Raw genomic sequence first — 26,468 nt, forward strand, 5'->3', positions numbered from 1 at the left:
TTTTTGTATTGCGCCAGGCAGTCGTCCCTCTAGTAGCCTTAGCCTTCTCTGGCTCTCCAGGAATTCCGTTTGTGTTTTGGAATCGCCCATTCTTTTGCCCAGTCAGTAGACGAGTCTAAAAGCCGACATGTGGAGGGGGAACTTAGTAACGTAAGTTGAAATATTTGGTGAAAGACTAAGATATCCTAACCAAAATAGTTTGTTGAACTTACAGTTTCCTCTAGTATCAATTTTTAAGTAAATGATATTTTCACGCACTTCCGTGTACTGAGATGATTTCTGGTACCTCCCTGCGGCTTCACAAATAGTTTATTCCTTTACCGCGGGGCCCGACGGGAGAAGGAAGGGAGTGGCTGCCATGTTGGAGGAACCATCTGCTACTTTAGGTGGGGTAGCGTAGTTCCCAAACAGTTTGTAGATTGACCGAAGCAAGTGTGGTGATTAGAGTGGAGCACGCACTTGTCACAGGGGCGCTGTCGGAATCGCTGGTGGGCATATTTCTGCCCTGTGAGGTTTTCTGAGCGCGCGGGGCTGCAGCAAGGCGTGGGCGCCCCCCTATCCCCTTGGGCGCCCCGCCGCACGCACATGGCCCGGCGGTAGGCGCGCGGTGCGGCCTGGGAGAGTCGGAAGCGCGACGAGGCCCGGCGAGGCGGCAGCGAAGGGCCATGCAGGACGCGGAGAACGTGGCGGCGCCAGAGGCGGCCGAGCAGCGGGCCGAGATCGGGCAGCAGCAGCCGACCGCCGAGCCGCCGCCGGGAGAGGAGCCGGCGCGGCCCGGTGCGCAGGAGGCGGCGGGCGGCGAGGACGAGGAGGCTGGGCCGGGGCCTGATCTGCCGGCCGAGCCCGCGGCGGACGGGGAGGAGAAGGCCGACACGACCCACGGCGTGTCCCCGCCGCCGCCCGAGGATCCCCCCACCCCGGCCGCGGGCGAGGCCCCGGCGGGGCAGGCGCGGGACTCTGCGTCCGAGACCGGGTCCGAGGGATCGGGCGGGGAGCCAGGCGGCGCGGCGGAGAACGGCGGCGCGGACGAGCCCTCCTTCAGCGACCCCGAGGACTTCGTGGAGGACGTGAGCGAGGAAGGTGAGGCGGCGGGGCCGGTCTGCGCCGAAGTTCCCGATGCTCGAACGCGGGAGGGGTGCCCGCCCTCTGCCTGTCGCCCCCACGTAGGGAAGGTTTCCGTGAGCTCCTGGATCTTGTTTTCTCCAAAAGAAGAGAAGGGCAGGGTGGAGATAACTTGGGGAACCAGCCACTGGCACTGCAGCCTGGAGTTTGGAGGGTGGTGAAGGCAGACGGCGTGCACGCGGGAGCCGTGGTCGAGTGTGCAGTGGTGTGGCCATTAGGGTCGAGCCGAGCTGGACACTCCGTGTGCTGCACGGTCTCGGGTGACAGTTCTTCGTCTGCAGTCTGGGTGCCCCGAGTGACCCGCCAGACTTGTCAGAGGCCTGAGACTGATTCGGTGCCGACTCCTTAGGGATGGATGGACGCTGTCCCTCGGGAGTGGGGAGAACAGGGTGGCCAAGCTGGGTTCCTTTGCCCCCGCTGTCCCACAGCAGCGTCTACCCCCAGAGAGTTCCTTAGGAGGACAGTTTGAGGCCGGCTCTGCCCGATTCCTGTTCGTGTCTCTCTTTTCCTAAGTCTGTAGGCATACCGTCATCCTTCTGTTGGCAAATAATTTTCTCGAGTTGTAGGATTGATTGTCGCTTACTTTGCCTTTCTCTTTGCCTTGGTTCGACTTACATGCATTATTTCTGCTTTTTGCCTGAGAGAGCCTGTCTCCTAAGGTGACTTCTGATGATGGCTTATCTCATTTGTTTTTATGTTTGTTTTTAGCCATTTTATCTTTCCAGGCTGGGAGCACATAAGTGGATTCCTCTGCATATTGACCACCTTATAATAAAATGGGAAAAATGAATTAGACACCACAGAGGTAGCCAACTATACACCAGGAAGATAAGATGTTACCGCTTAAAGTTAGCTTTTTTGGAGATGTGTCTGATCACTCTGAGAATGAGTCAGAATAATAAAGGATATCACATAAAACGATAAAGAAGGTTTAGAGAACCAACAGAGTTGTTTGCCTTTGAAAGATAAATTTATTTTTTAAATTTTTATCAAATGCTTTTGGTTTTTTTTCCTTCCAGTTTTACTGAGGTGTAATTGATGTACAGCACTGTATAAGTTTGAAGTGTACTGCGTAATGATTTGACTTATTTGAAACATAATTTTAAAGGGCTACCTGTTATTGTCACTGTTGTCTTTATTTCATGAGACAAAAAACATTTCAGCATGAAAAGCAGGAAAGGCTCCACAAGCTAGTGAGGACTTGGGAGCCGCTGATCCAGTCAAAGCCCTTCACCTGTAAGAAAATGTGTTCCTTGTGGAGTAGGTTGCTGGGAATTGACGGAGAGGCTGTGTTTCTGGGCTCACCCCCTTTCCCCTACCCCCCAGCCTAGACCAGTGTTCTTTTCTTACCACACCAATTTATCTTCTATTTTAAAATTTGAGTTTTGATTTTAAAACCTATTTTGAGCCCTTAGGTGTTTATTCACAACTGATTTTTTTTAAGCATTATTTGAGCACACCGAATTTACACAAGATTTCTAGTACGTGACTTCCGATGTGTGACAGAATACTGACGTGAGCACAGGCCATTCAGGCTAGGTGACTGCTGGGAGGGCCTTTGGAAGCCCTTGTCATCCTGATATTTTGCCAGAGTGACCTGTGAGTCTCCTGGTCCTGAGGAGCAAAGACTGAGCAAGCTGTCGGTTTTCTTGAGGCCAGTAGCTCACATATGTTTTCTGGTACATGAGAACTGCCCTGTAGGGTCAGAAAATGATGCTCAAGATGTTGGTTCTTTTGAAAATGGGCTGAGTCTCATGACGAGCCCTCTCGTAGGTGCCGCAGCCCCAGTGCCGTTGTCTTGCCTCCTTCCTCTTTGAGACAGGTGAACTCTCACACAGTTGCATCTTTTTTTTTTTAATTAATTTATTTTATTTTTGGTTGCGTTGGATCTTCGTTGCTACACGCGGGCTTTCTCTAGTTGCGGTGCGTGGGCTTCTCATTGCGGTGGCTCCTCTTGTTGCGGACCACGGGCTCTAGGTGCACACGCTTCAGTAGTTGTGGCATGTGGGCTCAGTAGTTGTGGCTCACGGGTTCTAGAGCGCAGGCTCAGTAGTTGTGGTGCGCAGGCTTAGTTGCTCCGCAGCATGTGGGATCTTCCCGGACCAGGGCTCCAACCCGTGTCCCCTGCATTGGCAGGCGGATTCTCAACCTCTGCGCCACCAGGGAAGCCTGCACAGTTGCACCTTAATCAGTTTAATTTTTCAACTGCCTTTGGTGCTTGGTCAAGCAAATATGTGATAATGGTTTTAACTAAGTGTCTTCTTTGCTACTTAGTCTTGAGAACTGTTTCTTTCTTTATTCCCTGTAGTCAGAGTGGGAACCTGACTGTGTGGGCTGGTAATGATGAAGGAAGTGTGTTTCTTCCTGTGTAGTTACTATGCTTATTCCCTTAAGGGTGTGTGGGTGGGTTCTTCTAAACCAGACACAGTTTGTAGAAAAGCTGAGCTTTTTGTTTGTAAGTTTGGGTCAGGCATAACAGGCCTTGTCATTGTTCGGTACGTCAGCTTTAAAAGGAACCCAAGGGTTTGACTTCAGTCTCTGCAGGGAAGATGCGATGACCTAATCTGCCTCTTCTCTTCTTTTTCCTTTTTGCTTGGCCTAAATTTTAGCTTCATTGAAATTTAACTGGCAATTGTTTTATCCAAGGTAACATTTTCAGTATCATTCGTTAAAGGTGTTGAAGTTTAATTAGAGATAGTTTATAACAGGGCTTGCCTCTGGAAATTAAAGGACTTTTTTCTTTTTTGAAGACCTCTTAACCTTTTTAACACAAAAGTGAAGATAATTCATCTAAAGTTTTGAAAATGAAATACAACAAAGAATATTTTCTGACATGTGTCCTGTAGAGCATGTTGAAATGCTTGAGTGTCGTGCAGAAATTAGAGTGATGATTAGGTTCCAGAACACATAGGTACCTAAGCAACAAGCCCTTGTTCTTCAGCTGTTGTTTAAAGATTACCTTGTACACTCACTTTGCCTGTACAGACAGTCCCCAAGTTGTGATGGTTTGAATTGCAGTGGTATGAAAGTGGGTTTATCAGGAAGTAACCCCATTGTAAATCAGGAAGGTCTGTATTACCAGTGTAGTTTCGTGTGGTGAGTATGCTTTGATGGCAACCTTAAAGATGTCTTTCTGTTCTAGCTCCTAACACGGTGCCTTGTAATCTTATAGCTTTCTAGACAAGCTGGCTAACTAACTGGGATTAGGATTCGTACAGAATTTGTGTTAAAAAGAGGAGGGTTTGCTTTTTTCATCTGATACTCCACTTACCCTCCGAGAGCCCGTCTGCAGCAGCCAGTCCGGCATTTCTGTTGGAGCCAGGCCTCGGATAAGATTGCAGCGGGCAGCCCCAGATGACATTGAATCGCCCGGAAAACATAGGCCTCCAGTTGGCTTCGCAGACCTGTTTGCATTGATTCCTCTGTGTTTCTATTTCCTAGTTCGTTTTACACCTGTCTTTTCTTCTTTTTCTCTTACTCTTGCTGACCATTTTATGGAAATGAAGCAATTCTGAGAAGTTTGAACACTTAAGATTTGGGTTCTTTGATCTTAATTTTAAAAGCGGGTGGCATGAACATAATAGGTTTTGAGCTTTGGACTGAAGTTATGAGTGAGTTGATGTTGCTTACTGTGTTCCAAGCACTGTTCTAAGCGTTTACAATTTAATGTCTGTACGGCTGGTGTCTCCCGGTGATACTGCGAGGTATTTCGTCGAACTGGAGACACCATCGCCTGTAAGATGCATCCCTGTTTGCTTGCTTTCCTGAGCTTCTCTAGTCTGTAGTCACCTGGTTGAAGTACCATTCTCAGTCCCGTGTTGTTTGCAAACAAGGCCGTTTCACGTAAAGAACATAGGGCGATGAGTTTGTTTTGCTGTAAACTGAAGACAGTGCCTGGTGGTGAATTTGTGATAGCGGTGGGTCAGAGAAGGCCATTCCTAGCTCACTTCGGGGTTTCTCTGATTTCTGGTGAAAGGCCATCCTCTTTTTTGCCTTCTTCATTATTAAAACCTCTTTGAAAAAATTCATTTAAAATCTTCCAGCATTGCCAGAAGTCAGTTGACATATCTTGACTGTCGGTGGGAGTGTAAAGAGTTACAATATTTCTAATTCTTTCCAGTTTAAATTTTGAGTCCAGCCAGGGCTCTGATTTCTTTTGCTCACAGTGAAAGCATTTAGATTATTCACTTTTGCTTTTTGGAAACTTGTTCAGTGTGCTAACCTAGTGCATTAACTTGGTCAAAAAAAGTCATTCGACAAATCTTTCACTTGTACAGAATTACTGGGAGATGTACTCAAAGATCGGCCACAGGAAGCAGATGGAATCGATTCCGTGATTGTGGTCGACAATGTTCCTCAAGTGGGACCTGACCGTCTGGAGAAACTCAAAAACGTCATCCATAAGATCTTTTCCAAGTTTGGGAAAATCACAAATGATTTTTATCCAGAGGAGGATGGAAGGACAAAAGGGTGAGTCATGTTCTCCAGCACGGAAGTGTCACTTGTGTTTTCTTGGTAGCTGACAGACACCGTAAAGATGGTCGTGTGCTCAGGAGCTCACTGTGAATGCGGGAGCATAGCCTCCCTTTGGCACTTTGGTCGCATTTATCCAGGCCGCCCATGGTCCTTGGGGTCATTGGAGGGAGGGAGAAGGAGATGCAGTGTGGTTCTTGAATTAGGTATTATAAGGTGGCCGCTATGCTTTTAAGAAATCAGACCTTGATCTCTTCTTCGTTGAACAGTTATTGAGACAATATACATCCTGGGTAAAGGGACCAACAGATCTGAAAGTTGGCGAGATTTCAGGAAATTTGACATGGTATTTTATTGATTCTAAGATGTGCTTTTTCCCCACATTTATCATCTCTGACATGGAGGTACTTCTTAGAATCTAGGAGACATTGTGTCATTCCGTAGTAACTTTTTTGTGGCATCACCTAAAATATTGTATCTTTTATTTAGTTTTAAATGTATTTATTTATCTTTGGCTGCGTTGGGTCTTCGCTGCTGCACGCGGGCTTTCTCTAGTTGCAGCAAGCAGGGGCTAATCTTCGTTGCGGTGCGCAGGCTTCTTATTGCGGTGGCTTCTCTTGTTGCATAGCACGGGCTCTAGACACGTGGGCTCAGTAGTTGTGGCACGCGGGCTCAATAGTTGTGGCTCATGGGCTCTAGAGCGCAGGCTCAGTAGTTGTGGCGCACGGGCTTAGCTGCTCCATGGCACGTGGGATCTTCCCGGACCAGGGCTCGAACCCGTGTCCTCCGCATTGGCAGGCGGATTCTTAACCACTGTGCCACCAGAGAAGTCCCTGTATCTTTTAAAAATGGTAGCATGAGGTATGCGTCTTGCAGTTTGCTTTTTAAGTTCAATATTAGGTTTTTGTGTTGGTAAGTGTAATTCTAGTTTCCTCCTTGTAAATGCTCTGTGCTCTGTCATATCATATGACAGTTGTCTGTTTCCCTATGGATTGACAGTGTTTTGAACAGCGGTTAGGAACAGCCTAGTGTCTGTCCTCTTCTGAACACAAGAGAGGGTTTGGGCTGCATGAAGTGTCCCTCTTCAGAGCCACTGGCCAATCCCCGATTATGCCTGAGTGTCGCTACCAGTTTACGCTCGACCAGCAGAGATGAGAGTTCTGTTTGTTGCTCCACAAACTTGTCAGGCTTTCACCGTTAAAATTTCATAAAAACATCAGCCTCTGGGTCCAGGCAAAATTGTCTTTTATGGGACAGGAATGAGAAGGTGGTATAAACTTAATTTTTTTTTATTTCAAATTTTGGAAACTACCTAGAATAGTTTTAATTTCTTAAAAAATTATCACATGCAGGCAGTGCTTCATACTTTTTCTATTTCAGGAACTAGGTGGAAGGATAACCTTTTTTTGAGCAGTTGCTTGTGTTATTTTTGTTATAATGAAACATTCTCTGAGAGCCTTTGTAATTTTGCCTGTAATACACAGTATTAGACTACCCATGTTTTTTTAAACAGTTTTGTTGAAAGGTACTTGACATACAGTAAAATCGGATACTATCCATGTCTCTTTAAACAGTTTTGTTGAAAGGTACTTGACACCGTAAAATTGGATAGTTCTAAAGTGTACAATTTCGTAAGTTTTGGTGTATGTATACACCCATAAAACCATTACCGTAGTCAAGGTAATGAACATTTTGGTTAATTAGCTGTTCTATAATTTCTGATCGTGTACTTAGAGACTTTGGATCTTTGCTAGGATTTTGTTCATGTTTAGAACTGTTCTGCTAGGGATCTGACTGCCTCCGGGACACGGCGGGAAGACAGGTCTCGGATACTCATGGCGGGTGCGAGCCCTGTGGAGGGCTGGGTGTGTTGAGCGTGCCCTGCCTGATCTTCATGTCTGCACTTGTGCAAGTTGCCCTCTTTCTCAATTCAGGTATATTTTCCTGGAATATGCATCCCCTGCCCACGCTTTGGATGCTGTGAAAAATGCCGATGGCTACAAGCTCGACAAGCAGCACACATTCAGAGTCAACCTCTTCACCGATTTTGACAAGTGAGTTCTGACTCAGCGCAGGAGAACCTGGGCATTTTCCTGAGCACGAATGGCCAGACGGTTCTGCCCCGGGGGCACTGGGTGCTTAGTGGCCTTTTTGGTAGCTGCATCCTCCCGTCAGACCACTGCAGGACCATTTCGCATCCCTGGCCAGTAGCACCCCCTGACCACCAGCATCCCCTCACCCGTTGTGACCAATCAAAACCTTGTCCTTTCCCTCTGCGGGGAGGGCAGGGGTGCAGTACTGCCTGGGGTTGAGAACCACTCAACCTTGTAATCATCATCGTGTTGCTACTCTTCCAGGTACATGACTATCAGTGATGAATGGGATATTCCAGAGAAACAACCTTTCAAAGACCTGGTATGTTGTATAAAATCTATACGTAATGGGAAGAAATGGTGGCTAGCCTCTTGGCTTGAAGTGATGTATTCCTCAGGAGTTAAAGCTGCTGACTGAACTGGTCAAGTCTCTTAAGAGCAACAGTTATGTATTCTTTGGTTAAAATTAATGAAATGTTTTAAATCCCTTGCCTTTGGTTCTGTTTCTAGGGAAACTTACGTTATTGGCTTGAAGAGGCAGAATGCAGAGATCAGTACAGTGTGATATTTGAGAGTGGAGACCGCACTTCCATATTCTGGAATGACGTCAAGGATCCGGTCTCCATTGAAGAGAGAGCGGTGGGTATTTGCTGCCGTGTGGGGACTCACCTCATGTTTCCTTAACAAAGAGGAGTTTGGTGGGAATTCCCTGGCAGACCAGTGGTTAGGACTTGCGTTTTCACTGCCAAGGGCCCAAGTTTGATCCCTGGTCAGGGAACTAAGATCCCAAAAGCCACACGGCAAAAGAAAAGAGGAGCTGGGTATAAGAGCAGGTGAGTGTCACGTGCTTTGAGGTTACGCCTCTGAGAACAACTTCTGTTCTTCCAGCTTTGAAAGGCGTCCTAAGAAGTGGATAGGCTTCTTGTGTTTTCAGCTAAAAGCTTGAGGAGTCTATTTGTTGTAGACTTTGGACTCTTCGTGTTCGGCGTTTTGTTGTGTTAACATTGACACTGATTCTTTCCACAGAGATGGACAGAGACGTATGTGCGCTGGTCTCCTAAGGGCACCTACCTGGCGACCTTTCATCAGCGAGGCATTGCTCTTTGGGGGGGAGAGAAATTCAAACAAATTCAGAGATTCAGCCACCAAGGGGTTCAGCTTATTGACTTCTCACCTTGTGAAAGGTAAGCTGTTCGAAAATTGCAAATGGAGTCGTGCCAGCCTTCTATGGGCAATTTTTTCAAGCTTTATTCTGCAGTAATTTTAAAGCTAAAATAGAAACATTATAGGAAGAGTCCAGAGGACTCCCTGTGCTCTTGACCGCGGTTCTCCAGTTAGTATTTTGTTGCCTTTGCTTTGTTGTTTCCTTTCTCCACACATCTGCATAAACTGCATCATCTTGCATAAGGGACTTGCGTATCTGCTGACTCTGGTATCGACTGCGGGGGGGGGGCCTGGAACCAGTCCCCTGTGGATACTGCACGTGACCATCTGTTCTCTTTACCTTGTTGTCTTAATTAAAATCCAAGGAAGAGAAAGTATGAGAATTCCACATCTCATTCCGCTCGTGCACACAGCCGACTTTTGTTTGTAATCTGTTGGATCATTCCCTGTCCTGGTTTTATCAGGGAAACTTTTTTTTAACACCTTTATTGGAGTATAATTGCTTTACTCAGGGAAGCATTTTGAGGTGACCCTTGGAGCACCCTGGTGCCGAGCAGGATGAATGGTCTGCCACAGTGGCTCTGCTCCGTATTTCGAGCGGGGTCTCCAGGCGGGAGGACAGGGTCGGGGGAGCCTGGGGTTGGAGGAAGTGCTGCTTCCACGGGTCTCGGCTGCTGTTCTGGCGGCCTCGCTTGTGCCTGGAGCGTCTCCTTCTGGAGCGGAGGCGTGGACAGGTCCTCGCCACACCCACACAGCTGTGACCTTCACATGAGAGGACGTGGAAGCGTGCAGGAGATGAGGAGGTGTCCCCTCTGTTGCAGGTACCTGGTGACTTTTAGCCCCCTGATGGACACTCAGGATGACCCTCAGGCCATCATCATCTGGGACATCCTTACCGGGCAGAAGAAGAGAGGTTTTCACTGTGAAAGCTCGGCCCATTGGCCTATTTTTAAGTAAGTGGACCCGTGGTAGCCAGTGGTGACCTCTCTGCGGCCTTTCCTTCGTCGATGAGTCTGGCTCTGTTCTTCTTTCTAGGTGGAGCCACGATGGTAAATTCTTTGCCAGAATGACACTCGATACTCTCAGCATCTATGAAACTCCTGTAAGTGATTTATTTGATTATCTGAAAGTGAGCTGCCCCGTCCGTTGCTTGTCAGCTCCAGTAGCTTCTCGAGGACGCAGTGCTTTCCCTTAATTTGTGGTGCAGCCAGAAGGGAGAGAGACTAGTTCTGTGCCTTTCAGTTGCTCGGGTCCTGGATTTGGGTCTTGAATCTGCCAGCCCCCGCTTCTGCTGCCGCAGGGGGTTAAGGATGGGAGTTGGTGAAATGGGCTCTGGAGATGTGTACTTTGCTGCTGTGCGTGAATTGTTCCATTGTGATCTGTCACCCTCTGCTTACACTGCTCCCTCGGCAAGCTCACATTGTAAAAGGTTGTGTGAACCACTGAGACATTGGCATGGTTTAACTCCATTGTAACCTTGTTTTTCCACAGTCTATGGGTCTTTTGGACAAGAAGAGCTTGAAGATCTCTGGCATAAAGTAAGCGAATCTCTTGGCATGTGGCTTTTGCCTCCCTCCTCCAGCGCTCGGCCCCTGCACAGTTGCAGAGAACGCTGGTGCTTTGTCACCCTAGCGCCAGGGTGTCACGGCAGGCTTGTGCCTGCTGCCGCGCACTGTGTGTTGGCGGCCCCCGTCAGCATTCCCCGTTCCTGCATGTAGGGGCCTCTTGAGGGCCTCCTTCCTTTCGTGGTTCTGCCTTGGAACCAGAGACTTGGGGGCGCAGTCTTTGAGGAAGAGGGATCTCCACTTAGTTGAAAGTCTCTGTGTCTCTCTGGTGGTCTGTGCCATGGGGTTTGCGTGGCCTCAGTGAACTGCAGCTGGTTTTCTCTGTCAATGAGGAGGCACTTTTTTTTTGTAGTTGTTGTTGTTGTTTTTGCAGTACGCGGGCCTCTCACTGTTGTAGCCTCTCCCATTGTGGAGCACAGGCTCCGGATGCACAGGCTCAGCGGCCATGACTCATGGGCCCAGCCGCTCCGCGGCACGTGGGATCTTCCCGGACCGGGGCACGAACCCATGTCCCCTGCATCGGCAGGTGGACTCTCAACCACTGCGCCACCAGGGAAGCCCTGGAGGCACGTTTTTATTTACCTGAAATCTCTGGGGGCAGTGAAGTATCACCAGTGCAAGGACATTCACGCTTCTTCTTATTTTTATGTTTACATTCTTGGGCAAAACGATGGCTTCTAATTAAAAGTAAAACTGGGAATTAATTCTCAGTAAAATGCAAAAGTAAAGGTACTCTTCACAGATAGGAGCTCATGGATTGTTCGTTACAGCGCTTTTTAGGGTAATTTTTGCAGTAGAGAGAATTGCACTAATTCTTCTTTAATCCTCTTATATGTTTTGATTTGGGGTTTTCCCCCTTTAGCCCCTTAACGAATCTTCAGAAATCACGTAGCTGGATCCATCGGCCTAAAGTTTATTTTACTTGCCTCGTGGTTAAGAGTTTGAGTGGGGTTTCAGAGCTTGGGGATTGAATCCTGTGACCCCTGTGCGACAGTGGGTGGTATTATCAGCACCTGTCTCTCTCCTGACGGCACAGTGTGTCTACAAAGCCCCCGAGTTGTTCTGGGGACGGAGCCCATGCTGGTGAGTGCTGGCTGCTGCTGGTGTTCTCGGGGCCCGAGTTGTTCTGGGGCCGGAGCCCATGCTGGTGAGCGCTGGCTGCTGCTGGTGTTCTCGGGGTACCTGCGCCACCGCTGAGCTTTCACACAGAGAACGAGGTCTCTTGTTCGCTGCTCTCACCATTTCTTAGCCAGTCCTTGTAAGCATTTCATTTTCTTTGTTCTGCAGAGACTTCTCCTGGTCTCCCGGTGGTAACATAATAGCCTTTTGGGTGCCTGAAGATAAGGATATTCCAGCCAGGGTAACGCTGATGCAGCTTCCTACCAGACAAGAGATCAGAGTTAGGAATCTATTTAACGTTGTGGACTGCAAGCTACATTGGCAGAAAAACGGAGACTACTTGTGTGTTAAAGTAGATAGGACTCCGAAAGGTACCCAGGTAAGTGGATGCCAGTGGGCAGGGGTCATTCCTTCTACAGCTCAGTTCTGTTCGGGGGGTGTTAATGGATTTTTTGGTTCAAACTCATGACTTATTTTCACACCCACCTAACACCGAAAGTTAGCTGGTGTGTCATAGCTAGAGGTGTTGTCATATTCCAGCTGAGGAGTGTCATGTTTTTCTGTAAAACTTTGAGTGGGTGATAGCATTCATGTAGTTTAGAGTTGACGTAGGTTAGCGTTCACAGGAGAACACAGGGAAATCTCTAGGCACCCACCTTCCTTCACTGAAGGAGTTAAAGTGAGTAGGTTGTTTCCTTTTAGATTTTCTCTTTAAACACAGGGTAGCATGCTTGACACAGTTCTGCATCCACACTTTCTGTTGGTTTGCATCAGTTAATATTGAACTTATCCAAAAAATTGCATGATTTTTTTCCTTCTAATGGAAATATTCCTCTTCCTTTTACCAAAAAAAAGTTCTTTTAACTGTACAGTTACTGGATTTTATTGCATTCACACAGTTGTACAAGTTACCGCTGTCGTAATTCCAGAACCTTTCCATCACACCCAAAAAGAACTCCACGCCCATCAGCAGTCACCACCATTCCTGACATCCTCTAATCTGCTTTCTTGCTTCCTGTCTCTCTGGATTTCCCTATTCTGGACATTTCATGTGAATGGAGTCGTACACTCTATGGCCTTTTGTATCTGGCTTCCTTCACTGAACGTTTGTTCAAGGCTCATCCGGGTTGTGCCATGTGCCCGTCCCTCATTACATTTGTGGCTGAGCAGCGGCCATTGAATTGCGTCATGTTTATCCATTTAGCTGTTGATGGACACTTGGGTAGTTTCCACCTTTTGGCTGTTGTGAATAACACAGCACCCACTTTTTACATGAGTGCATCTTGAAACGCACTGCAGGATGTTCTGCTGTTTTGAAATAGTTGGATCAGTCCTAGTCAGTGGACCTTTATGGCACTACAGCTGCGATGTGTATTCTTGGACCTATCTGTGCTTGAGATGACCTTTCGGGCAGGTCTTGAATAGAGTCTGGGTTGGGGGCGGTGGGATCCGTTAGTTCTCCAGAGACTGTACCAGTTTCTACCTCCATCAGCTTTTTTTTTTTTTTTTTAAATAAGTTTATTTATTTAGGCTGCGTTGGGTCTTCATTGCTGTGCACGGGCTTTCTCTAGTTGTGGCGAGCGGGGGCTACTCTTTGTTGCGGTGCGCGGGCTTCTCATTGCGGTGGCTTCTCTTGTTGCGGAGCACGGGCTCTAGAAATGTGGGCTTTAGTAGTTGTGGCACGCGGGCTCAGTAGTTGTGGCTCACGGGTTCCAGAGCACAGGCTCAGTAGTTGTGGCGCACGGGCTTAGTTGCTCCACGGCATGTGGGATCTTCCCGGACCAGGGCTCGAACCTGTGTCCCCTGCATTGGCGGGCGGATTCTAAACCACTGTGCCACCAGGGAAGTCCCCCTCCATCAGCTTTTGAGAGTTCTTGTTTCATCATTTTAATCACTACAGATAGTCATATGTCTTTACCAGGAGTATATGTTTAATCTTTCATTAAATTCTTAAATTGTCCTGTCTTCCTCATGCTTTCAGTTTCCAGAATGTTACCCCTTTCCTTTTCTTTTTTTTACACAGGGTGTTGTCACAAATTTTGAAATTTTCCGAATGAGAGAAAAACAGGTGCCTGTCGATGTGGTCGAAATGAAAGGCAAGTCCCATTGTCATTGTCCTGTGGTTGAGTTCACCTGTGTGCTGTCACGCGTACCCTTAAAGCTTCTGTGTGAATTCATGGCCCAGGTAGAGTGGCCGAGACTCGGAACCTGATTCACAGTGAACAGCACCTGGCTCTAAGTTACAAAACATGCACGTGTTTAGGGTGTTGTCCTTTCCAGCTTCAGTCTCTTAGCTTTTCCAGTTGCCAAGTGAAGTGATGCCTCCTGTTTTTCCACACCACGCGAACTGCTTATATAGCAGAGGAATAGGGGTTCTCACCATTTTCCACACTTGGGAGAGAGTGTGAAGGGCAGGCCTTCATCACATGCCCAGTGACGGCAGCCGAAGGACTTGTGCTCTTACGTGTGAAAGTTCTCAGTTTAATAGAGGTGTTTTGTTTTTTTGGTGGGTTTCTTTGGACTCATGGAAACTTCAGATGCTGTGTTTCTGTCTTTAGATGGAAAATTTAGGCTGTATTTTCTGTTTTGCTGGGGAGAGGAGGAGGGGAAGGGGGTGAAGTGGCCGCGCTGCCTGGGTAGAGAGGCGCGTGAGCCCTTGCGCCCAGGGCCGCGGCGAGGAGTGTGGGGAGGGTTTGTCCACAGGCTGCACTGCCCCTGGCCTGCCCCTCCCCACCGCTGCGGCAGGACGGGGCGGGGCGCAGGGTGCTGTCCCTGCTGGCCGGGCGGCTCCACACAGGTGCAGCGCGCTGCCTTTGCTTCTGTGCTGCTCTCTGGTCCTTTGAATGAATTTAAGAATTTGGGGCATTTCTCTGGTTGAATAACTTTAACTGGTCAAGAACGTTCTGTTCCTAAGTGACCAAAAGGAGCTCACCCTTCTTCCCGGTCTTAGAACCCATCATAGCCTTCGCCTGGGAGCCAAACGGGAGTAAGTTTGCTGTGCTGCATGGGGAAGCTCCTCGGATATCGGTGTCTTTCTACCACGTGAAGAACAATGGCAAGATCGAGCTCATCAGTAAGTAGGTGGCTTGCGCCCGACTCTCGGGACAGAGCTCGGTCGTCGCTCCGCGCAGAGCGCTCGGTGGGACAGGTGCGGAGGGTCACGTGGGCCGGTGGCGGTGGTGATGGCCCCAGAGGGAGTTTGTTGCGAAGGATGGGCCTTCTCTGCACTCCCGCGGGGCCCCTGTACTTCACTGTTCCGGAGTCCTAGCCTCTCCTCTTGTGGCTGCAGCTGCCCGCTCTGGGCTTGGGTCACATGCCCGCCCTCGGTCTGCTCCGCCTGGAAGGCCTGTCCCCCCTCAGGACAGGCTCCTCGCCCCGCCTGGACAGCACCGGGGCTCCCGCTCCTTGCTCTCCTGTCCTGGGTCCTTAGTGCCGAACTCAAGGCGGGTCCTCGTTCGCTGCTTCACGTTTCTCCTTGTGAGGACTGAGGTGGGAGGCCTCTTGCACCCACCTCAAGGGTGAGGCGCCCTCAGGGTGTGCTCGCCCCACGCTCCCCGAACCTCACCCAGGGCTTCTTGCCACAAAGGCAGGGGGGTCATCCCAGTACCTGACAGGGACTCCTGTGCCCTGGGAAGAGCTCTTCCTGAGAGATTTCTGTAAATCAGGTTCACTTCCTGAAGTTTAGCAGTATTTGTGGTAGAATCCTTTCGTGGTGTTATCAGTTGGCTGTCTATCACAAAATTGACTGTTATTAATTCCCTGCGTTATGAAAGGAAGTAGGGGCAGCTGAAGACTTCACGGTCTCTCGTTACCAAGTAGGTTATAAAAGAGCAAGTACATGAGCGCCTCTGCCTTCCGAGTGCCCCGCTGCCCTGCCCCCCCCGAAGGGTCCGTGTCGGGGTTGTCGCACGCACTCCCGGCCTCCTCGTGGTGGGGACTGTAGAGCACGCTTGCCAACAGCGTTCTCTTTGCTTTGTCTTGGTCCGAGAGTCGTGCCGCCCCCGCTCAGGGTGATGCTGCCTCACCAGTCTGCCCCCCTCCGCGCCCTGCTCCTTCCTCCTGAGTGAAGAGACCCCCAGGGCGAGGACCTGGCTCTAGCCCTTCAGGAAGTGAGTGGTTTGGAGAGATGATGGAGTTGAATAGCTTGTTAGTTAGAAAGGCGTGAGTCACTAGAGGAGTGGATTTTAGGCTTTTCGGGGTCGCACGCCTCTTTGAGAATCTGATGAAAACTGGATTCCTCACCCTGGTGTTGAGTCCCTGTGATAACACTAACCGTAAGTGGAGTCTTCCATCCAGTTACACCGTCAGGTACCTTGTTTTGAACGTAAAATGTTATTTAAGATAGTATTGCAGCTTCAGAATCCCCCCTGCCCTTTCTTCTTTTTTTTTTTCTTTTTAACTGGGTCATAATTTGAGGTGTACTGAAGGTGATTTTCTGACCTGTTTTCACAGGTAGCCAACAGGTGTGGTACCTCCATAGAGTTGTGGTGTATACACCCGTGGGGCGCAGCGAGAGCCCACTGCCGGTCCTCCCGTCTGCTGCAGGCTGACCTCTGACACTTTCTTTCCTTTCAGAGATGTTTGATAAGCAGCAGGCCAACACCATCTTCTGGAGCCCCCAAGGGCAGTTCGTTGTGTTGGCTGGTCTGCGGAGGTGGGTTTCTGTCTGATGCGGGGGGCTTTGGTGTGGGCTGTGCAGAGACCCTGGCCCCGGGCCCGCGCCCTGGTTCTGAAGGTAGCGATGCTGGCTCTGTGCAGATGCGGTGGACGGGTTCTCCCACAAAAGGGTCGGCCCGTTTGGGTGAAGCGCTGTGTGGCGTCTCCATCCTGCTCCCCAGACGCAGGCCAAGACCAGGCAGATTAAAACGGCCTGGCCACAGGCGCTTTCGCCGCGGGCCTGGAGGACAGGTCTGCGTGGTTACGCAGGACCTCTTGCTGGCGATCCCGTTACCATGTTGTAAGGTCCGTGTCTCCTTGTAGGCAGGATGTTCAGTCAGGCCGTGAGCCCATCTTGTCCTCTGGTTGGTGCGACCACGAGGACCTGGGCGTTACCCTCGCCCGCTCCCCGCTTAGTGCTGTTTTCAGCAGGACGTGTGCAGCGCCTGCCTCCGAGCGGCAGGACACCCCGTCTCAGCATAGGTGCTTCTTGCCGTGGCTTTGGAGGCCTGGCCTCAGACAGCCTTCCCTCTGAGAATAATCACAGCAGACACGACGGTGCTCGTGTGCCCTGTACATCCTCAGTCCCAACATCCTTACGAGGTCATCGCTGTGATTATTTCCACGTCGGTGATGTGGTGGTTAGGGGACCCCGGGCTCCCGAGTCTGGCCTGTACCCTCACCCTGGAGCCGGGGGCGGGCACACACACGGCTCCTGGAGAAGGCCCACCGTGCTGTCTGTTCCCCAGTATGAACGGCGCCTTGGCCTTCGTTGACACTTCGGACTGTACGGTCATGAATATCGCGGAGCACTACATGGCCTCCGACGTCGAGTGGGATCCGACCGGGCGCTATGTCATCACCTCCGTGTCCTGGTGGAGCCACAAGGTACGGGGACCCGGGGAGCCTCGGTGCCACGTGGACCGGGCCGTGGGGGGCCCTCTTCGCCGTGGGGGAGCGCACCCAGCGTGGCATCGCATCACCTCCCCGCGGGCGATGCGGTTGACCCACTTGAGCTCCAGGCCCGGCCCAGGCCGCCCAGAACCCCTCTCCCCAGAGCCCCGAGGGTAGCCAGCCTTCTCCACGAACAGGGCAGCATTGTTTCATCTCTCTTCCTAAGTTAGAGCGCGTCTCAGTCGCTCCAGTCGGAGCCGGGCCGCCCACATGTGCCGCTGCAGCCAGAAGGCTTGTGGAGTGGGAATCAGGTGGTGCCCTTCCCGACTCAGTTAGCACCCACCCACTGCACTGCAGGACTAAACCAGCTGCTCGCTGCGCGGCTCCCCGGTGGAGGGTGGGTCTCTTCTGGTTCGCACGTGTTTTCCCAGCACAGTATTTCCCTCTTGAGGGCTTCCTGCTTCGGACCGTCAGTCCTTGGTCACCCAGCCCGTTAGGTCCTCTGTGCAGCGGCCTCTGACGGCACAGCCTTTGGCTGTGCGCGTTTCCTGAGTGGAGGCCACGCTGACCCCGAGCGCCCGTGCTCGCTCCCGCCTCGTGGCCTTTGCGTGTGTCCCCTCCCTGGAATGTCAGCTCACGTAGGTGCTGTGCTTCCTGCCATTCAGGTGTCACCAAGCGTGCATCCGCAGAGGCTCCCCTCCCCACCTGGTCCCCGCGTCCTCTCACCCCGCTCTATGTTTTCATGGTGCTCAATGACATGCGCTCACCTCAGCCGTTGTTACGAGTTCCTTGTCCCCTTTTCCCGCTGGCATGGAACTTTGCAAGGACAAGGGCCTTTTCTCCTGTTCTGAGCTGTGTTCCCAGCATCTGAAACTGCTCAGCCTTCAGTCAGGATTTGCTGTCTGAATTGGGCTGTGAGAAAACGTTTGCCGTTTCTGTTTTTAATTTCTTGAAAACGTCATCATCTCTGTCTTTAGCAAAAGATTTGAGGATGTGTCAGTGGAGGTAGAAACAGGATTCTGTGATCGCAGGAGCAGGTGTGGCACCGCCAGTGAGCGGGCTTGTCGGCCTGGGGCCTCCCTGAAAGGGCATGAAGCTGTCTGTGCACGGGCACTTCTCTGGGGAGAGGCCCATATCCTCTGGGGCCTCAGGAGAGATGCATAGCCTGAGGTTTGCAGGGCTCAGCATTTGTGTCCGTATAGATCACGCTTTGTAGCGTCTGGTTCACACGTTCAGTGTTCTCAGCTGGTGGTTAAACTTGCTGAGGACTCTGCCTTGTCTTTACTGACTGTTGTTATTGATTGAGGTATTGACAGTTGAACCAGCTCGTGCATGTTTACAGACCAATTAGGGCAATTCTGTTTAACGAAGTGATGAAGTTTTAGGAACACGGGCTTTGCAAATGTCACTGGAAACAGCGTCTTGAGTAATAATCCTTGCGTTCGGATCAGGATATGTGGACCATGCCCGTGTCTAGTTTGTTCAGAGGTCGCCTCCGTGAGGCCTACCCTGACACTTTACAAACCTTTTAGACGGCTGACCACGCGGTGTTAGCTGCTCCCCGAGTGCTGTCTGCAGCGGGAGTCACCAGAGCGTAGCTTGTGGCACTGCTGCCTTATCCAGCGGAGCCGTGTTTGGTGACGTGGTTGATTTCTGCTTTGTTAGCCCTGTTCCTCGCTGCTGCGCACGCTGCACTGTCCGTCAGGTACATGAGTTTAGGTGTCTCCCAAATGCCAACGACGTTGTTTGGCAAATTATTGGCTCCCGAACAGTTGTTGAACGTAATGGTTAATTTTGTCACTTCTGTCAGCACTAAGGATTCCAGGGCCTCTGCCTCCTGGTGTAACGTGGTGCAGGGGGCAGCTCAGCGGGGCCTCTGCTCTCTTCCAGGTGGACAATGCCTATTGGCTGTGGACTTTCCAAGGCCGCCTTCTGCAGAAGAACAGCAAAGACCGCTTCTGCCAGCTGCTGTGGAGGCCTCGGCCCCCGACCCTCCTGAGCCAGGACCAGGTCAAGGTCTGGTTGTGTCTTTGTCAGGTGTAGGCACGTGGGGGCGACGGATGCTGAAAGAAGCAGCTGCTGCTTCCTGTTACCGTTAGGGTGATAACGAGTGAGGAGTAGAAACGTGACATTTATGGGGGACCCTGTGAAGAGACGCAGAACGACTCAAGAACCAAAAGGAAAAGAGTAGCTTCAGAGCGGAAACAGATTTTCAGGTTAAGGCCACGTCGGTACCGTTCCAGGGAGTTCGCACAAACTGGGGCGGGATGAGAAAGGTGGCAGGGGCAATTAAAAAGTCCTGCTGGGATTTACACAGTGATGGAGAAACACGCTGATGGTATCAGGACAGGGCTAAGGGAGCGTGTAAATCCCGGGGAAGGAGGACAGGCCGCCGACGTGCGGACGCTGCGTTTGAGCAGTCTCGGAGGCCATGCTTTGCTCATCATTGAGGAAGTCGTTCCACGTTGGCAGCTCTGAGGATTACATTTGTGGTTCTTGCTTTGAATGTGTAAATCCTGAGTGACTTGTCTTTGTTTCAGCAAATTAAAAAGGATCTGAAGAAATACTCCAAGATCTTTGAACAGAAGGACCGTTTGAGCCAATCCAAAGCCTCAAAGGTTAGCCTTGTCCCCAGGCCTGAGGGAGGTGCCAAGGGCCATCCCCTCATGGCAGAGAAGGCCAGCGCCAGGCCATGGGGACAGACTAGCGGGGGCGGCTCTGTGCCACCGGGGCCCAACTGTGGCCCTCGGGTGGCTGGCGGGTGGTACGGGCCACGTTAGAGGCAGAAGGCAGCGAGCAGAGGTCCCAGCTTTCCTGCCCCGAGAGTGTCTGTAGAGTCCTTATGTCATCCCGTCAGGTGGGCCTACTGCTGACCGCGCTTTCATTTTCATTTGGGTTGAGCAAAATTATGACAGCGATGCGAGTTGTTAGTTCTGTAAGTTCTCCGCAACTCTACCCACAGGAATTAGTGGAGAGAAGACGAACCATGATGGAAGATTTCCGAAAATACCGGAAAATGGCTCAAGAACTCTATATGGAGCAGAAAAACGCACGGCTAGAGTTGCGAGGAGGTAACTTTGTCAGCCAAAGATACACTCTTCAAAGCGTGTGGTTAAAGTGTTTTTCCTTTTTTTATCTTAATTTCCCAGAGTTTTCAGAAAACATCATGTGTTGCCTAAAGATTCTTAAAAAGAATCTTTCAAAGAAGACTGTGGCTTGCGGTATCTTAGTTCCCTGCCCAGGGATTGAACCCAGGCCCTGGCAGTGAGGGCACCGAGTCCCGAACACTGGACGCCAGGGAATTCTCTCTTTAAAAGTATCTTAAAGGGAATCTTTAAAAGACTCTTGAAAAGCACTGAGAGGTTCTTGCTGCCTGCAGGCCAAGGCCATAGTCCTTTCTTTGCAGGGGACCTTGCTGTGTTCACATCGGCCTCTTGGTGGGTGCGGGGCGCGCGCGCGTGTGTGTGTGAATGTGTTTCACAACTTTTCGCCCCACATCTGCACACGGTGTGACACACACACCCCCGCCGCCCCCTGCAGGTGTGGACACTGACGAGCTGGACAGCAACGTGGACGACTGGGAGGAGGAGACCATCGAGTTTTTTGTCACCGAAGAAATTATTCCTCTTGGAAACCAGGAGTGATCCGGGAGCACTGTGGTGAGCCTTGAGACGGGGAGCACACGGTGTCCTGTTTGCACTTCATTCCTGGTCTGCTCTCCCGCAAGTCAGAAGGCAGCTCATGTAAGGCACTGAGTGAAGCCCAGTTGCCGGTACTCAGGGTTAGCCACGTCCTTGCCTGTGAGCTGTGAGGGGTCCAGTGCAGACCCTGGGTGTTCGGAGCCTTGCATCTGAGAGCTCTGGGCCTCATGCTCCCGTAAAATCCAGCAGGCCTTGGCCATGGGTGAGAGGAGGGCTGGGGCAGGCACTGGTGGTTGTTGCCTGGGGAAGAGGAGGGGGGCTTTGCTGGGCGAAGGCCTCAGGGTGTCCAGCAGAAAGGTGGGCCTCACCAGCCGCAGCACCCGTTCTGGTCCGTCCCTGGTTGGTCTGAGACAGGAGCCTCCAAAACCCCATCAGGTGGGGGCTACCCTGGTGGCGCAGTGGTTGAGAGTCCGCCTGCTGATGCAGGGGACACGGGTTCGTGCCCCGGTCCGGGAAGATCCCACATGCCGCGGAGCGGCTGGGCCCGTGAGCCATGCCCGCTGAGCCTGCGCGTCCGGAGCCTGTGCTCCGCAACGGGAGAGGCCACAACAGTGAGAGACCCGTGTACTGCAAAAAAAAAAAAAAAAAACCCCGTCAGGTACAGCCGGAACGCAGACTTCAATAACAGAGAAAAGACGTGGCGGCTCTGGACCTCAGAGCGGACATGTTGGGGGGGAGAGGAGGCCCGGGGCTCCGTGTGCCTCGGTGTCCGGCCGTGCTGCCTCCGCGGCGGGGAGAGCAGGGCCGGGGGCTCCGCGTCCAGGCTGCTGCTCGTCTGCAGGCGCCGGGCCGGCGTGGTCCCTCCTGCTTCCTAAGGACGTGTGCCGTGCGCTCACCACGTGTGCTCGCCTGGGGCCAAGGCCGCTGCTGACCACCTGATGTAGTTCCCTTCTTACAGGACAGCGAGCGGACAGTGTCCCCTTGTTGCAGCGTCACCGTGTGTTGTGCTGGAACCGAGGTCATCCTTTTGCGGAAAGCCTGCCCACTCCTGACTTTTCACCTGCGCTTTCTCTCGCCCGGGCTGTGGCCGCGCCTGGGACTCGCCGTCTCCATACGTCGCTGTGCCTTTCAGCCCCTGGTACCCAGGGTGGGGGAGGTTTGCCAGCGCTGCTCTCAGTTTTCTCTCGCTGGGTTTCTAATTGCACCGAAGACTGGGCCCTGCCTCACATGGCCAGCGCCATCCACAGCCGTGCGGGGTCCCTCCAGGGCTCCCTGGCCGCCAGCAGGGAAGCCGCTTGGGGCACCAGCGCGTCCCCCGCCATTCAGGTTGTGACAGGTTCTCTCAACAGGCTGAACGTGGAAATAAAAGCAAACCTATATGAAAAAGCTGTCTTTCTCCTGTCTTTGAACGTAGATAGCGGCCTTGACCTTCACGCTTCTCCCGTCTGCCACAGTAGCAGCCGCCGCTGGGCTCAGTGCATCCCGCGCTGCGCTCGAGAGGCCAGGAGGGGCCGTCAGCCTCCCTCGGGGTGTCCTGCTCTGCAGCTGAGCTTTGAAAAGTGATGCGTCAGCCCAAACAGTTTCTTCTTTTTCAATTTTTTGTTTCCTGTGCTTGTGGTTCAGCTGATGAGGAAGAACCCTTTAGCCCTTTCCTCAGCTACGCAGGTTTGAAGACTTGCGCGGGCGGCTGCCACTTTAGCCACTGGTGCGCGGCCCTGTTTGAATGTTTAACTCCTTCCCCCGCGGAGGGGGGGGTGAGCAAACCCAGGCAACTCAGCTCGTTTTCACCTGCAGTGCCCTGCTGCCTTCGGTGCCTTGGGAAACGGCAGCTTCTTCCACCTCTGTCTCTTTCTCTCCTGGAACCTGAAGCTTGGTTTAAAAAGCAGCGAAGCACGGAACAGGTGCGCTTGGAGCTCACAGCCGTGACCTCTGTGTACGGTGGACAGACCTAAGACGGCCTCGCGGGGCAGGACAGGCAAACGTCTGCCCCCGCGGCTCGGCCGGCTGGTGCAGAGCGGCCCCGACCGGCAGCGGCCCCGCTACCTGGCCTCGCCCGTGTGAGCCGGCGCTTCGCGCTCTTCCTCTCTCGGGGCCCGCGCTTCCTCTGCGGCCCCTCATCCTGCCGTGTAGCTCATCCTCGCGCCCTCTCAGAGTCACAGCAATTCCTGTTTCCTTTCACGTTCTTTAAACTTCACTGTGTCGAGACCTAGTTTTTCTAATTTCTTGGCAGTAAGGAGGAAAAGGCACATGGCTCTATCACGTGAACAGATTTTTAACAGAGCTTTTGAAAGATTAACTTTTCACTGTTTTAAACGGGCTAGTTGTAACTTTTACATAGTTTGTGAATAAAAATTTCTTAAGCAATTGTGCTGGCATTATCTCTCTTTTTCTGTGAACTGGGTGTCCCACGGCCGGCCCTCTGTAGAAGAATTTCCCCACCCACCCGGGGGAGGGGCAGGCAGTGTCCCCAGCTTGGGCATCGGGGTGGGTGCCGGGCTCCTGGCCACCCACGCGGGCCTGCTCTCCATCATGTTCAGAGCAGTCAGGATGTGAGGGGTCTGCCCTTGTGTAGGAACCTGGTGACGGCTCTCCAGCAAGTGCCTGGTGGGTCAGAGGCCTGGCCTTTGTGGGGGAGCATGGATGTTAAAGGGGCGCCCCTTCCCCGGCCTCGTTCGTGTGGCCAAGAAGTCCTGGAGCCCAGCGCTGACCTGGACGTGACCAGCACACTCCTGCCCATGGACGACCAAGTGACCGGGTGTGGCCGCTCCCTGCTGCCAGGCTGGCCGGACTGAGAGCCGTGGCTGGGGTGGATGGGCCTCTGTAGCTCGAACCATTAAGTTGGGTTTCTCAGATCCGAACTGCATGGATCTGGTGTCTCCGTGATTTATATGAAAATGCAGTAGCAATTTACTGCACCTACACCCACCCTGGCTCTCGTGGGCGGGAGGAGTGCTGCTGTCACCTGGCGCGCTGGTGAGCTGCGTGATGGCAGGTGCAGCCTCCTTGGTTCACCGTGCAGTGACTTCCCTGGAGACTGCGTTGGAAAAGCTGAGCGCAGCATTCAAGCAGTGAATACGCCTGATGGTTCATGGGAGTCGGCCCTGGCTTGTGCAGACTGGCAGCGTGGGAAAGGGGCTTAAAAGCCATGTCCTAAAAATCAAGAAAACCCGCAGGTCATTTCAAGTTTGCTTTAGAAATGTGTCTTTGGGGAGAAGTAGTCCGAGGGGATTATTTCATCAAATGTTAGCTGGTGGCATGTGTCCCCCTTTGGTGGGGGCAAGCCTCCAGGGCCAAGGGCCAAGTCTGGTGGGTGCAGATCTCAGGCAGGCGTACCTGCAGGCCAGGTGAGGCATGTAGGAACCCTGGGGTTGCCATGGCGTTAGGCGAGGGGGCCCACCCGAACCACGTGGGCAGTTCCTGAGACACTTAAGGACCAGCTGGGCTCCTGGGGCCCCGCTGATGTCAGCGGGGCAGGGTGGGGCTGACAGGCAGCCAGGTCTCCTGCTAGCATAGCAGGGAGCAAGGAGCTCGTGTCTCCAGCCAGCCAGCCCTCCCACCCCACTGCCGGCCCCTCCCCGGCCCAGGGCAGCCCAGCCAGGAGGGAGGTGGAGCCCAAGGACCAGCTGCTCACGGGGAATGTTCTCCTCCGCGTGCCTGGCCAGCGCGTGGCTGCCTGACCCGCTGCCTCAGGTGCCTGCTTGTCACAGGTCAGGTCTCTGTCGTCAGCCCGGGTCCCCGTCCAGGGCTCTGCCCCTGCTCTGCTCAGCCTTCCCTCAGGGGACCTGGTGACCCCCTGCTCCCCACCTCCAGATGTGTCTTCACCCTTGCCCTGAGTCTCACTCCCCAGGGAGCTCAGGGCCTAGGCCACAACCCTCAGATGCAGTGGTGTAGACGCCCCCTACCCCGGCCCCATCAGGTCCCCCGAGGCCTGTCTCCTGGGTGACGTGGAAGCTCAGCCCATTAGACGGGTGAGCAGAGGCTCGGCACTTGCCCCTGACCTGTAGGCTGGTTACAGAGAGACCCTGTCGTGACCCCGGCCCCGTTCAGGGAGAACTGTAAGCTACCGTTTCTACCAGGAGGAACTTTCCCATCGTACAGACGAGAAAGCAGAGGCCCGGAAGCATTGTGCTGGCTTGCAGGCGGCTCACAGCTCAGTGACTAAGGAGGATTCGAGGCCTGGGTCGGCGCCATCCCGGAGGGCCTCCTGTGGGACTCCCTTAGAACTGGGCTGGAGGTGGGGCAGAGAATGATGGGAAACAGAGCCCCGGGATTTTCTACTCAGAAAACCAACTTTTGCTCTGAAAGTGCTCACAACCTGCGTGAAGGTTTGGGTCCCTCGGGTGGTGGGGTAAAGGAGCCGGGGTGAGGTGGTAGGACTCCTTAGCCGCTGTGTGACCTTGGGCAAGTTGCTTCACCTCTCTGTGCCTCAGTCTCCCCAGTTCAGACTAAAGAGGGTGGCCTGATCACAGTGCTCCTCTCAGCACCATCGTGAGCTGTGAACCGGAAGTCAGCACCCGGTGGGGCCTGGGGGTTCAGCGGCCTTAACTGCTTCCCCAGGAGTGGGAGGCTCTTGGGAGGTGAGCGGGAGGTTGGGCTGGGGTCTCCGTGCCCTGTGAGGACTAGGAGGCAGCTGCCGCGGTGTCCCGCCAGCAGGTGGCGCTTCGGACCCGCCCGCTCAGCGACGCAGACCGCGAGGAAGGGGCCTCCGTCATCGCCCACAAGGCGGGGACCGGGTGGGGCTGTGTCACCGGTCGCGGAGCTCGCCCGCGTGCGATCGCCTCCCTCCCTCCCTCCCTCCCTTGCGGAAAACATCAGTGCTCACAGTGGCCGGCACGTTCCAGACACTGGGGTGGAGCCGGGGGGAGGGGGGACTCAAGGGCCTGTCCCCCACGGCCCCAGCTCCCTCCCTGGTGGGGGTGGGGTGGAGTGTGGGCGTCGAGCAAGAGAGAAAGTATAATGTCGGGGAGCTGAGAGCACGGAGAAGAATGGAGTGGACAGAGGCGGTCACTGACGACACGTTTGAGCAGCCTGGCGCGGGGTGGGGGGAGATCGGCGGTGGGGGCTAGGTGTGCAGTTGGGAGAGGGCCCCTGCAGGACCCCGACGGCACGCCGTCACGCCGTCAAGTCGCCAAGGATTCCTGCTCCTTGGGAACAGGCTCAGAAGCTGAGCTCTCAGCGCAGAAGTGTCGTTGCTCGTGGTCGTCACTCGCCAGCGTAAATGCCAAATTGGGGTAAAAGAAAATTGAATTGCATTTCCCCACTTGTCACTAGAGAGGCAGCTTTACCCAGGACGTGCGTTTGCACTCCAGGGCAAAGGACCCCGGCTCGGGGGACGGGGGTGCCAGGGGAGGAGCTCGGGGGTGACACTGCAGGATGATGAGTGGACAGGACGTCTGGGGTGTGTAAATGTGCCGAGGGGCGTGGGCAAAGAGGCTGGTGTGGATTAGTGCTGAGTTCATGGAGACCTAAGCGAGTAAAACCTGTTAGGACGCTTGTTACACTGAGGGGAACAAGGTTTTGCAGGAAGGGATTTGGCCGAGCTCTGGAGAGCGTTTACATAGATAGTCTTAACGTGGAGACGGCGTGACTCTAACTAAATTTGTGACGTGACTGCACTGGGAGGCGGGACGTAGGGGCCCGTGTTCCGTACAGACAGGGCGGCCACAGCCCGAATGTCAGCCACAGGAGTCGGGGCAGCAGGGGTGGGGCAGCGGCTGCTGTCCCACAGGCTGACAAGTCTT

General features: G+C 52.8%; 1 protein-coding gene across 4 annotated transcripts; it reads left to right on the forward strand.

Moving 5' to 3' along the window:
• On the forward strand, positions 1 to 23,091 carry EIF3B (eukaryotic translation initiation factor 3 subunit B). Of its 4 annotated transcripts, none has more exons than XM_027125592.1 (19): positions 1 to 1,080; positions 5,400 to 5,592; positions 7,530 to 7,649; positions 7,953 to 8,010; positions 8,199 to 8,327; positions 8,715 to 8,872; positions 9,674 to 9,805; positions 9,888 to 9,954; positions 10,344 to 10,390; positions 11,705 to 11,915; positions 13,560 to 13,632; positions 14,487 to 14,609; positions 16,112 to 16,190; positions 16,942 to 17,080; positions 18,977 to 19,102; positions 19,627 to 19,704; positions 20,049 to 20,157; positions 20,627 to 20,745; positions 22,142 to 23,091. In XM_027125592.1, exons 1-18 carry the CDS (start codon positions 666 to 668, stop codon positions 20,728 to 20,730), a joined length of 2,361 nt encoding a protein of 786 aa, XP_026981393.1. In that variant the 5' UTR covers positions 1 to 665; the 3' UTR covers positions 20,731 to 20,745; positions 22,142 to 23,091. The 4 variants fall into 4 exon arrangements, with proteins under 4 accessions (XP_026981393.1, XP_026981394.1, XP_026981395.1 ...); XM_027125593.1 differs by lacking the exon at positions 22,142 to 23,091 and adding an exon at positions 21,672 to 22,113; XM_027125594.1 differs by lacking the exon at positions 22,142 to 23,091 and adding an exon at positions 21,686 to 22,113 and having other exon boundaries at positions 2 to 1,080; positions 18,977 to 19,096.
• Positions 23,092 to 26,468: the final 3,377 nt, after the last annotated feature.

This window comes from Aethalodelphis obliquidens, unplaced genomic scaffold (assembly GCF_003676395.1).
Source record: "Aethalodelphis obliquidens isolate GAN/ISIS:26980383/991018 unplaced genomic scaffold, ASM367639v1 scaffold30, whole genome shotgun sequence".
Lineage (NCBI taxonomy): Eukaryota > Metazoa > Chordata > Mammalia > Artiodactyla > Delphinidae > Aethalodelphis > Aethalodelphis obliquidens.